Genomic DNA, 12,965 nt, shown 5'->3' with positions numbered 1-12,965 from the left:
TTTTTGCAGCTTGTAAGTTGGATATATTCTTTATGAAAGGTGCTGTGAAAATTATGTAAAGGTTTAAGTGTTTGCTTGAAACCACGTTAGGTTTAGGTCCTGTGCCATGTTAACTCGTTTAGAAGTGGATGCAAAACAAATCTGCCTTTATGACAAAAGAATAGAATAACATTACTTATTACTTTTTATTGAAGAAGGTAATTGATACACAACGGGTGATTTGTTTTAAGGCCCAAAGGCAGCCAGTGGCAAAAATTAATAATGGAAATAATTAGATAGGTATATATATGTGATGCCAGTTGCTGGCAGGCTGTTTCGAGTTCAGAAGTAATCTTACTCTATACTTATTACTTCTACTAACTGCACTTAAATCATTCTTTTGCAGTGAACCTTGACTCTGTGCTGTTAATGTACCAAATGGGGTCAAAAATAAGGAACTCCTTCAAAAGTTAAGGGCAATAAACTTGCAAGAAATTATTTTGCTTACTTAAATGTGCATTAAACGGCATTCTTTTTTCAGTAAAATGCAGAGATGGGCTAAGAATTGGCAAAAATTAAGTACATTATATTTTCATTCAAAATTGGGTGCTCATCAATTTTTAATTGGTAGTTGGCAGCATCACATAGTTAAATTGCTATTTTAGTATAAAAATTGAGCATAAAGGTTGCTGATAAAGCTCTCAGTTTGAACAGAAGTGGAAACCTATTTTAGTTCAGTAAAGTATTTTTAACAAAATGTATTACCTTGACATTTTAGAATTATTTTTGTAGTAGCTGGTATACATAAACAGCTGGCACTGATTTTCAAATTATAGTAATAGTGATCAGTTAGTTTTGTTGGTGTCTGAGTAATAGCGTTGTTTCATAGCTCTATATTTCTTAAGGAAGTATAATGCTTCTAGTTCTTTCATTACAAATTGGCCTTGTTCAATAAGTTCTTTGATCTTCTCTGGGTCCTTCACATCTTTGTTTTTAAGGAAAACACTCTTCAGACGCCTTTTAAAATAGTCTGCTCCTTTTGGATAGTCTCGTCCAAGATACAGCAGCTTAAAAAAGAAAGATTATATATTTCTAAACAATCTATGTCATATAACATTTATAAAATTGGCAACATAATTACTTACATTTTTATAAAGATTCAGTACTTCTCCTCTTAAAGAACTGGCCATTTGCACGTATCATGGAAAGTATTCACTTTTACATTTAATGTACCTAAAGAAAAAGAAAAATTTTTACAAATAACTGCATTGTAGTCTTAAAAAAGAATCAAAGAAAAAGGATTTTACACATTGGTAAAATGGTACCCTTTCTTTTCATTCAATAAATATTTATTAAGCACTTTTATGTTCCATGCACTGAGATGTAGCTATGAATGCGTCAGATGAGATACCTGCTCTCACAGAACTAACATCTCCAGAGGGGTATACTACAAACAATATTATGAATTGTGGTAAGTTCTATGAAGGAAACAGGACAACTACAGAAAATGGATTGGCAAAGCTGGATATGTAGGTGTACCTCCTTGTATACCAGAGTGGAATGAATTAGGTAGAACTAGATTTGAATCCCAGCTGCATAGTGTTGTACAGGTTACTTAACCTTTCTGAGCCTCAGTTTTCTTGTCAGAAGGAGAATTGCCTTTACCCTGCTTTCAAGGCAAGGCTAAAACAGGACACTGGGAAGAGGCCTGATCAAATCAAGAGTGCCCTCCTAAGAAAGGCTAAAGAGGCAAAACTGGGTGTGAGGGTCAAGCAGGTTCACAACTAACAGGAGATGGGCAGTAAGATCGGTGGTGAAGAGGCCAAGTGAACAACCCATAAGGGGCTACACGAGGAGCCGGCGACATCCAGTGGGACAGATAAGCTTCTTTATGTGTACTTGGTTCGTGCTGCTAGGGAGAGGCAGCTCTGTAAAGGCACCATGACAGCCTCACCAGAAAATAATTCCCAATACTTGGGACGGCCAATCAGTGGTCAGGATAGGTGATTCAACTGTAACCAGGACAACAGTTGCAAAAAACAGGGTATACCTCTCTGAGGAGGGAGCCCTGGGGGTGAGCACTTTTTAAATTGTTTTACAAACATACTTGAAAGGCTCCTGCTGCCAGTACAGCAACTAAGTGAAGACCTTTTCTTGCTGAAGTTTATAAATCTGCTTCTCTGGCTCCTCTTTCTTAGGGAAAAAAAATCACATAGGAGCCAACATTATTTCCATGTTAATACTTGTATACTTCTCCTGTTTACTAACAATTTATGAGTTAGCTCACATTACAAGCATACAACGTAGCAGAGCAATTTTTCTGAGTTTATTAATATTAGCTTTCTTGTTTTCCTCCAAATTGCTATTTTTCTGCTTTTGTCTGTTATCACTTCTGAGCTTTCCTACAGAAAAGGTAGTCCTTTTCAATCTGCTCCTACAAATGAAAGGACAAAAAAAACTTCAGAAGATCTGCATACATGGTTGCAGCTTAGGGACTTTGGGCTTTACTTAGGGTGATCTGAGTGGACCCTTTATCGGGGAACCTCTGATGTTAGTATCTTAGATGGTTCTCCTCAGCTGGTCAGATTCCCCAGAGAAAAGTCTTCCAATCTTCTGAGCATTTGCTAATGTAACATTAAGAAGCAGAAGAGGAACCAGGGCCTTGCATTCAGCATTATGTATACCCAAACTCACCTAATCTGCTTCCAGTGTGGTTTTGGTATACTTAGTATGCCTGAGGACACCCCACTCCAGAGACTAGTATTATTTTGTCCAGAAATAAAACCTCCAGTCTTCTGTGGGAGTGAGGGGTCAGACACTTAGGGGTGGTTTTCAAAAAGCTTTCACTTCATCCTCTCTGATTTACTTCATTCTTCATTTCCAATTACAGTGGCCCTGTTCCAGTGCCTTTTGAGCAATATGCAGTATAAACTGGGCTTTTCTAGTGTGCTAGGTCACATTCATCTGTTTTGCAGCTTCTGAAGTTTTACTGTTGTCATCTCCTCTTCTATTTTTCTTTTATTTTTAAATTGGTTTACTGAAGATTTAATGGTTTTGGAAGGGAGTGAAATTAGATGAGTGTATTTAACCGGGTACATCAACACCGAATTTCATTTTTAAAACTTTTTTTTTTTTTTTTGCTGAGAGCCATTTTTCATGTGTTTTAATCTTACTGAAGAATGATGACTCTTAAGAACCTTGTGCTTTTAAAATAATTGTAAATTAAATCTACATTCGATGTAATTTAAAATTGCAAATTATAAGCTGTTTAATTCCTGGCAAAGAGCATAGCTCTATTTAATTCACAATTTGTAATTTGTAAAACTGTTTAGAAATGTGGCTTAAATCATCCTCTTTAGCTGTTGCCCTCTTTACAAATTATATATAATAAAGGACCTGCCCAGCAAAAAAGTAGCTGCTGTGACTAAGGTAAGCTTGTCCCATTCTTTGATATGTTACTTTATGAGTTAAGGAAGTTTGTTATTGCATGCTGACCTTCAGGCATTTCAGTTTATTTTAGCCTTTGGGAGAAATAGGTTTCCTTGGGTTCAGTATTGGTGAACAATTTAAATGCAGCAGGGACCTGGGGCTGTTCCTTAACCCTGCATGAAGTCATGGAGGTTACTGTTCTTTGTAGAGAGCCAAACGAGTTAGCGACTGAGAGAAGTCCCCCATCTTCCTGAGAATCTGGATGGGGATGGGCATACAATCCATACTGATAGCTCTTTCCCAATGACTTGTGGGCCAAGGAGGTAAGACGTAACTAACTCCAGTTCTGGGTTAAGTCATTTAACTAGGGGTTATGGTGTCTAGAACTGTTATTAGTCACTGTTCTCCATGAAGTTCTGACTTGACTCAAACAGATGAAGCACATTTCCCCAAAGTAGTTAAGCCTAAAAAGCTTCACACAAAAATGTATCCCAATACACTTGCAGCACCAAAGAATACATAATCCAAGAGGTAGGTGGCAAGAGCGCTTGCCCCAAAAAGCTTGTATACTGCTTGGTCTAGGCCTACCTAGAAGCCAGATTATAAAAGTGAGTTGAAAGGCGATGGCTGTGTATGTTCATACGGGGGAGGTACTACACCTGTCTGAAGGTAACAAAGAGAACAGGAACTGGGCCTTCTTCCGCAGCTTGTAAGAGAAGTAGTAGAGAAGAACTAAACAAGCTCACTGGTATAATCTCACAGCACAGTGGCCCCCCAGAACACAGTCCAGCCTGTTTTAACACATCCACAGCAAATCCTTCTCCCTAGGAGGGAAGCTGGTGGAATGAGAACTTGAGCAAGTCTCTCCTCTAGAAGCCCACCATTTTACAGTTGTTTGTGATTACCATCACACCTCCTTACCCGCATCAGAATCGACTGAGCTTTTGTATCATAAATATTAGTACCTTCGTTGAAAAACTAAAACAAAAGCTTAGTTCCACACCACACAGCTTCAGAACTCTATATGAAGTCGACGTTAAGACGTTTTAATCTTGCTACCAGGGATGTGGAGGCGAGGTGTCATAGCTATGACACAGTTTGGATTTCTGTGGGGAGAATAACACTTTAACCCACAAAGACCAGCTCAGTCAGTAATACTGATTTACTAATAATACCTTTAGTCAATGAAAGTGCAAGGGACAGCGCATTATAAAATGAGAATTCAGAGATGAGAAATGGTGGCAATAATTTGAAAGCATTTCATGTCTTGTCAGGCTAAAACAGGGTTTAGATGTAAAATCACAGAGAATTCAGACAGGCTTTGGAAGGACCTTAATTTCTCAATCTCTTAATTTCTTCTAGTTTTCCTGTTGGTCTAAATTGCCAGAGTTTCATGCGGGGAGACTGACATTCGAAGGGTTGTGCTACTGGTTGGTACAGTTAATCTGTGACCTTGACCCTGGGCACATAATTTAGCGAGTCTTGCTGGGTCTCAGAGACCGCCACCTGTAAGCAATACTTTACCCAGGAACTGCTTCAAATCATTTCCAGTTCTTGTTTAGAGCGCCTCTAAGGAAAAACGGCATATACCTTGCGTGCCCAGGAAGTAAACAGAACCAGGTGCAGGGAGAAGAATCCGAAGGTTATTAATTTCGAAATAAACAACCCTCTGGGAGCCAATTTATTTACCTCTTTTTCTAAACTGCCAATGGAGCCCCGCCCCACGCTGGTCTAAGCGGTGGCGGCCCAGGCAGCCGAGCCGGTGTCAGTCACTCGACCCAGTCGCGTAGCCGGCGGCCCCCTTCCTTCTCGAAACCGCACAGAAAGATTCGTCCCAGCTACTCTAGGGAAATAGGGAGAGGGACTGTCAACGTCGGAAGACGCGCAGAAACCCTTTCCCACACCCGCTGGTCCTCGCCCAGGGCATACTTCACCGCCTCCAGACCTCAGGATTCGGAAAACAGAATATAACGCTCGGGCCCAGCACTCACGCACTTTCCGGCACGCGGCAGCCGTAAAAGCCTCCTCACGCTCCGACTCCTGCGGCAGTCGACCGAGGCGGGGCGGCGGAGGTGGGTGGGGCAACCTGTCAGGGAAGGGGGCGGGGCGCCGTCCGGAAGAACCCCAGTGCGACTGCGCGGACCGAGACGCTCGGATCTCCGCTCCCGCCTTGGCGCCAGTGGGAGGGGCTTGTCGTCCTGACAACCCGCGAGCGTTTGTCCTCACAACCTGGGAGCGTTTGTCCTCACAACCCTGAGCTCCGACTTGGCCGACTACGGTGGTAGTGTCTGTCTCAGCATGGTGAGCAGGGAAAGTGGGGGAGCTGGGTGAAGGGGCGAGCATTGATTCTCCTGCACCGTGTTAAATGATGTAACAAGAGCCTGTCATATTTTACCAGAGGGGAGCGAGTCGGTTTAGGAAAGAGCCCATACCCTTGGGGTGGGGGGTGGGGGGGAAGGACCTTCCCCAGATCTGTGGCCTTCTGTCCAGGCTCCGGCGGACAGGTGGGAGTAAAAACCAGTTTCTGCAAACGGGGAATGATCAGTGCGGTCAGATTATGTCTTAAAATCTCGACCTCTTGCTAAATTTAAATATCGGTCTCAATTTAGTAACTTCCAATAGTGATAGACATTCCCATGAAATTGCTATTTTATTGCAGCTTGGCGGAAGTGTTTTTTTGCCTCCTTATCAATTAATGAAAGCTTTATCAATTTACTCTGCTTTCACAAGTTATTTTGTGTGGTCTTTTGTGGAAATTTGGATTGTTTCGTAATTCAGGGTATGCAACCTGTCCTGTGTTTATTAAGTATGATAAAGCTTCTTGTTTTGTTTTTCTGCACTCCTCAGCTGTCATGCCTTCTCCAAGAACACAGGCCAACATGTAGCTGTAAGATGTTCTCATTTCCCATTTTCTTAAATGTGATTTCTGTCTTCTTCTATGATTAAAACCAGAGGAAGTGGAAAATGTAATTAATTATTTAATTCGTTGATTAAGGGAAAATATGGAGCATGTTCTTTGTGCTTGGCACTAGGCTGAAGCCAAGGACACAAAGGTGAAAATTACCATCTCTCCCTGGTATGGAAGACAGACTTAGCAAATTAATTACAATACAGTTTTATAACTGTAATAATTGAAGTGACTACAATGGAGTAACGCAAAGTTGGAAATGTTGAAATTGGGGCAGGAGAGGGGACGGGAACAGGAAGAGAAGAGCAGTGCTTTTCAAGCTGTGTTTTAAAGTATGATTATGAATTTACCAGAAGTGATGAGAAGAAATAGGGCATGGAGAGCATTCATGTCAGGGAGAATAGAAAGTAAATGGATTTTAAGTGGACTGAAAACTGCTGATAACTTAAGGGAACAATAAGCACCTATTTATTATCTTCCAATCGGTACATAAGTTTCTTGTTCTTAGATCCCTCTAGGAATCTTTCTCAAAATGTGGTTTCTGGAAAATTTGCCTCTAATAAACCTGGAATACCAGTTAAAATGCAAATTCCAGGAACAGACTGGACACCAGATCTACATTATTAGTTTCCTAAGGCTGCCAAATAACAACATACCACAAGCTAACTGGCTTAAACAATAGACTTAACGGTTTCACAGTTCTAGAGGCTGGAAGTCCAAGTTCAAGGTGTTGTCAGGGTTATGCTCCCCCTGCAGGTGCCAGCTTCCGGTACTTCTTGGCTTGTGGCAGCATTACCTCATTCTTCACTGGCGTTCTCCCTGTGTGTGTATCTGTGTCCAAATTTCCCCTTTTTTAACAAGGACGCCAGTCATGTTGGATCAGAGATCCACCCTATTCCAGTATGACCTCATCTTAATTTAACTACATCAGCAAGGACCCTCTTTCCAAATAAGGTAAAATTCAGAGATACTGGGAGATAGGACTTTAATGTATGAATTTTGAGGGGGCACAATTCAACCAATAACGTGAACTGAATTACAATGGGGAGAGAGAAGTGAGTGTGTACACTTTTAGCCCAGGAATATGCATTTTAACAAGCATCCTAGGTGATTCTTATGCCCTCGTAACTTTGAGAACTTCTCTACTACATGATGCTCCTATGATTTGCAGGATGGGTGAGGATATGTACGTAAACTCAACCTGTGTCACATTAAAAGCACTGGTGAGAGATGACAATTCCCCCACCTTTAAAATGTGGCTACTTGGGAACAGGGCCAATGCTGTTTAGCTATTCTGCTGTATAGTAGTTATTTCAAGATGGAAGCATGTTAACTATTAATTGATAGCAAATATGATAAAAAATAAAACACATTTATAAAAGTTATGAGAGCCAGGTCTCCATTATTATTCATATCATCTCCAGCATCTCAGAGTACTTTGAGTGTAAATCATTAATAAATACCTGCTGAGCAAATTAGTGAAATATATGCACTTTTCAAGAAGATATAAGCTACTGCTTTGTGTCAGTTTTAACATTTATATTTTATACACTGATAACCTTATGGCTTGAACTACTAACTTCTCCTGTACAAGTCGTCAAATGTGGAAAGTGTGTGGTCTTAAAGTCACGTGATCCCCTACAAATTCCTTACCAGAAATCTAATGAACACGTGGGGCAAATCAGGAGATTACAAGTACTGTTACTAAAAAGTACTTGTAAATATTGATTGAAATACTGTACTTTCCAAAATCCAAAAAAGCATAGATCTGCTTTAGGACACATTGCTGAATAGAATCATTTTGTCATAGTTTTGCCTGTTTTAAATGACGGGTTCTCTTTCTATAAAATCAGCAATCTAACTTTACAGAAAGATTGTTTCTTTATAACATGAGATCATTCCCACACTTTCAAGCTTGACATTAGTACCAACACTAATGTCAGTGATTTCTTCTTCTTTAGAATCCTTTAAACTAGTGCCTTCTCGACTGGTGCTCTGTTTTGTGATCGGGCATTTCATGAAACATGGATCATTGATCGTCGTAAGAATGAGTGTAAAATCTACTTACAAAAGATGCTTCAGTGGGTGAACTATCTTAGTCTTTCCTAGACTTGCTTGTAGTTTTGTCTGAATTCTTTTCTAAAAAAACTTTTTCATTTTGAGATGATTTTAGATTTACAGAAAAGTTGCATAGAGGGTACAGAGAGTTCCCTTATACTCTTTACCCAGCTTCTCCTAATTTTAATATGCTAGGTAATCAGGATAGTTTTGTTTAAATGTCTGAATTATTTTTTAAATTTATCAATTCTTTTGTTTTTCCAACTTTTAGGGTCCCAAAGCAAAAAAAAAGGTAGGTGGAAATTATTTCTCAAAATAGTTTTAAAGCACTGACATTGTACAAACAATTTTTAAACGTTTTCCAGTAGTTTTTATAGTTTATAGAGTTTACTAAGCTTAGTCTTTAGACATTAATGCTATTTAAATCATGGAATAATCCCTTACAATAACAGGACGTATTTCAAATTTGACATAAAAAGATAGTTCTAATTTCACAAAGAGTTTTTAAAATACCTTTTAATTTTTACTTGTGTCTAGATTTGAGGTGTTTTTATTACTTGCGCTCTAGAAAATTTTGGATTAGGAACGCTTTTCTTCATTTCAGATAAACACATAAAAATTTAGTTCTAAAACCTTCTGTGACTTAAAAGCGAACCCTAGGATAATATGTCTTTAAATGGATTTCATGGTAACACGTACTGAATTTTTCTGTGCTTTGTAAAAATTTAAGTTCATTACGGGGTGTCTCAAATAACTTTTTCTCTCTTCTTAGTAGATTTATACCTGAAAGCAGAGATTATTATCTCTTGACTGGCAAACATAGACATGGTTCATTTGATCTAAAAGGTCTTTTTTAATCAGTTGCCAAAGTAGTTTCATGCAAAAATGTGATTTCCACCTATTCTTGAAAAATTGGAAACCTGATAACATTGGACCTACAGTCCTATAAGGGAACAGTTGGCTAGACTAAGTAGCAGCTACCCCTTTGAGAAATGCATAAATTCTTCAGTTTGCTGTCGTCCAGACTATGACCAAATCCCTTACTTTATTTACCTACCTGGTCCAATAGGGATTTAGGTTTGGAATGCCAGCATTAAGGCATATCTGATAAGTCACTGCTCTGTTAATTTCCCCGCCATTTTCTGTTATGGAATCAATTATACTCTCTGTGTTCTCATAGCACATGAATTTGTCCATACCGCAATTATAATGCCTATCATTTATTGTAATGATTTATCATCATGTGCTGTTCATGGTCAAGAGCATGTCGTATTAATTTTTGTGTCCATAGCATTTAGTCTGGCATGCAGTAGAAATTCAATCAATATTTGTTGAATGAATATGTGAAACGCCATTTACCCTACCACTACTTTAAAACACTTGGGCCCTTGATTATTTAAGAAGAAATGCTTGGGCTTCCCTGGTGGCGCAGTGGTTGAGAGTCCACCTGCCGATGCAAGGGTCGCAGGTTCGTGCCCCGGTCCAGGAAGATCCCACATGCCGCAGAGCGGCTGGGCCCGTGAGCCATGGCCGCTGAGCCTGCGCGTCCAGAAAAAAAAAAGAAGAAATGCTTATATAAATGTGCATTCAATATTTATACAATTCAACATTTCTTCAAAAATGCTATTGAGTGCCATCTATGTTTGCTTTTCTCAGTCACTTGAACCCACTACCAACCTGATACTGTTTTAGGGACTGTGGATATAAATAACTGAACAAAATTTATGAAGACTCTGGGCACATTCTTATGGGGGAAGTATTCTGGAGGACTACAATCATATATATGTTTGTCTACAATAGTTTATTAGTTTGTGTGGGCATTCATTTTCAGCTTTAGATTGTGAAATCTTAGAGGCATTGTTTTAAATCTGAAAAGTCATTGTTCTAATGACTTTGGTACTTAACCATGGATGTATGGGTGCTAAATAAATACATTTGGATTATTTTCTTCATATTGTTGTTTCCCTTAAAGAATGGTGAGATTCATCCTGTGAAATTTGAAACCAAACATAAGGAAAAAATTACTCACTTTTTAATTATTTCCATTCTTAAAGATTATGGTTTGGGGATGAGGTGAGCCTGTAAAGGGAATTACAGTATGGTTAAAAAATCATGGAAAGGTGTATTTTATTTCTAATTTCTTAAAGTTTTAAGGGAAAAAAGTAATAAACACATATGGTACAAAATTAAAGTAGCATAAAAATGTAAAAGTTCCTCCTAGCCAAGAGTAAAAGAACCACTGCAAATCTTTCCTTTCATTTTGTAATCGTTAAAAAGTACACACACACACACACACACACGCACACATTTTCTCCCCACATAATGGGAGCATTCTGCACCTTCTAGTTTTCACTTGATGATGTTGCATTTTATTAATTCTAGTATACTCACATTTTAACATGACTGAAATTGAGATATGTTTTATGGTTGATAATAACTTACAATCATTGTAGTCCTGAATTGACATCTGTTTCCTCCAGAGATGTTTGCTTCTGTCGGTCACTTGGGCTTACTACCAACCTAATACTACTCTAAATTCTCTTCCTGAGAGTTTTTGGACCACACTAATAGTATGAGTCAGACTGCAAATCCACATTAACTGACTTGTGGTTTAAATTTTCAGGGATTTTTTTTTCTTCGTTCTATTCATTTTTCAGGATTGAGCTATGCAAGTTTCCTTGTTGTATCTTTCTGTATTGTAGGTTCATTTGTGTTTACCTATTATTCAGCTATATACAGGCATTTCCTTTTACATTCACATCTTGGGCAGTTCCTTTTTTGGTATAATATCAATAATTTAAATGTGCATCTTACATCTGATGGCATCATAGATTCTATGGAGTAAATATGTCTTGGGGACCTTTTTTTGTTTCAGCACATTGAGATTATATCACTTCTTTTCACATCTGTATCACATTCCATTGAAAGTATATCTATGATTTTTATATTGTCCCTATTTTTCACTACTACAAATAAGGTAGAAATGAAGATCCTTGTATATAAGGCTTTGCAAGTTGTTTCATTGATGTAGCAGTATTCTAGGCAATAAGAGTACAGCAGCAAGACAGAGTCCCTGTCCTCATGAAACTTACATTCTTTTTCTCCCAGCTTTATTAAGATATAATTGATGTATAACATTGTATTATAAGTTTCAAAGTATACAATGTGATGATTTGACATATGTATGTTTTGTGAAATGATTACCAAAATAAGGTTGGTTAATACATCCATCAACTCACGTAATTACCATTTTGTGTGTGTACCCGTGTGTACTGAGGACATTTAAGATCAACTGTCTTAGCTACTTTCAAGTATACAATACAGTATTGTTAACTGTAGTCACCATGCTGTACATTAGATCCTCAGAACTTATTAATTTTAATAACTGGAAGTTTGTACCCTTTGACCAACACCTCTCCATTTCCCCCATTCCCAGCCCCTGGCAATTACCAATTTACTCTCTGTTTCTATGAGTTTGGCTTTTTTAGACTCCACGTATAAGTGAAATCATGCAGTATTTTTTTGTTCTCTGACTTATTTAACTTAGCATAACGCCCTCCAGGTTCATCTGTGTTGTTGCAAATAAGATCTTTTTCTTTTTTTGTGACTGAATAATATTCCATTATATATATATAATATAATATAATATTTATAATATATAATATTGTATTAACATGTAATATATTCAATATATAATATTATATTATATATTATAATAATGTAATATATATTATTCCAATTTGTCCAATAATATTATATTTTATATATATATATCACATTTTCTTTATTCATTCATCTGTGGATAGACACCACTTAGGTTGTTTTCATGTGTTGGCTATTGTGAATAATGTTGCAGTGCACACGAGGGTGCAGATATCTCTTCAAGAGAGTGATTTCATTTCATGAAGCTTACATTCTTTCTGGGGAGGGGAGGTGAAGAAAAAATATAATTTCAGATTGCTTTGAATGTACAGAAAACCAAGAAAGGGGTCAGTGGGAAATGTGGGGTAGGGTATAATGTTATAATGGTGATTAAAGAGCTAAAGTTTGAGAAGAGAAAGCATGAAATGAGCATTCTAGGCAGAAGAAACAGTTATTGCAAAGACCCATAGTTGGGAATGACCTTGGTGGTTAGAATAGAGTGAGCAAAGTTGAAGTGAAAGATAAAATGTGAGGTGGAGGGATGGTGAGGGTTGAGGGGTGGGCAGAAGGGTTGGGGGAGATAAGTAGGAGCCAATTCTTAGCCAACTGGGCCACGGTGAAACGTCTGGGTTTTATTCTGAGTGTGGGAGAGTTGTAAGCAGAGGAGTGACATGATCTGATTTATATCTTTAAATGGTCAGTGGAGAATTCTCTGTAGGGAAGCAAGAGTAGAAGTAGGAGGACCAGTTAGGAAACTGTTGCATCAGTGTAGGTCAGAAGTCTTTACACCAAGGTGAACTTACTTCTAAAAGTAAAACATACTCTTTCCTGGAAAAAATCTACTGTCTTGAAGCCCCGCACTTTTGCTATTACATCTTCCCCTTTTGCAAGTACGCTTCTGCTTTACAAAACAAAGGTCTATCTCTCTATCTTCTGCTTTACAAAACAA

The 12,965-nt window shown here is 38.2% G+C and overlaps 2 protein-coding genes across 17 annotated transcripts in view; one reads left to right on the top strand and one right to left on the bottom strand.

The window, feature by feature from the left end:
* Window positions 1-161: 161 nt before the first annotated feature.
* Window positions 162-5,480, bottom strand: ETFRF1 (electron transfer flavoprotein regulatory factor 1). 5 transcript variants are annotated; one of them, XM_067695949.1, is made up of 5 exons: window positions 5,338-5,469; window positions 5,098-5,251; window positions 4,330-4,514; window positions 1,125-1,212; window positions 162-1,046 (listed from the first exon to the last, which is right to left on the bottom strand). In XM_067695949.1, exons 4-5 carry the CDS (start codon window positions 1,167-1,169, stop codon window positions 825-827), a joined length of 267 nt encoding a protein of 88 aa, XP_067552050.1. In that variant the 5' UTR covers window positions 1,170-1,212; window positions 4,330-4,514; window positions 5,098-5,251; window positions 5,338-5,469; the 3' UTR covers window positions 162-824. The 5 variants fall into 5 exon arrangements, with proteins under 5 accessions (XP_067552050.1, XP_067552049.1, XP_067552051.1 ...); XM_067695948.1 differs by lacking the exon at window positions 4,330-4,514; XM_067695950.1 differs by lacking the exons at window positions 4,330-4,514; window positions 5,098-5,251 and having other exon boundaries at window positions 5,400-5,480.
* An 86-nt stretch (window positions 5,481-5,566) lies between these two features.
* Window positions 5,567-12,965, top strand: part of DNAI7 (dynein axonemal intermediate chain 7) — an 80,989-nt gene continuing 73,590 nt past the window's right edge. For 2 of the 12 annotated variants that reach the window (XM_067695932.1, XM_067695934.1), the window contains exons 1-2: window positions 5,623-5,689; window positions 8,646-8,666. Coding sequence is in view for 6 of the 12 variants with exons in the window: in XM_067695939.1 (XP_067552040.1) it covers window positions 5,707-5,709; window positions 8,646-8,666 (24 nt within the window). In the remaining 6 variants the exon portion in view is untranslated. Of the gene's footprint in view, window positions 5,710-8,645; window positions 8,667-12,965 lie in introns of all 12 variants that reach the window. The other 10 variants (XM_067695939.1, XR_010932292.1, XM_067695938.1 and 7 more) reach the window with 10 other exon arrangements.

This window comes from Pseudorca crassidens, chromosome 11 (assembly GCF_039906515.1).
Source record: "Pseudorca crassidens isolate mPseCra1 chromosome 11, mPseCra1.hap1, whole genome shotgun sequence".
Classification (NCBI taxonomy): domain Eukaryota; kingdom Metazoa; phylum Chordata; class Mammalia; order Artiodactyla; family Delphinidae; genus Pseudorca; species Pseudorca crassidens.
Note: the sequence above shows the minus strand (reverse complement) of the source record. Positions and strands in the feature narration are given on the sequence as shown.

Bases quoted from the DNA above. Each gene is read 5' to 3' on its own strand.
- ETFRF1 (XM_067695950.1), bottom strand. From the start codon at position 1,169: ATGGCCAGTTCTTTAAGAGGAGAAGTACTGAATCTTTATAAAAAT. The intron at 1,047-1,124 runs GTAAGTAATTAT...TTCTTTTTTAAG, and splicing joins TACTGAATCTTTATAAAAAT to CTGCTGTATCTTGGACGAGA.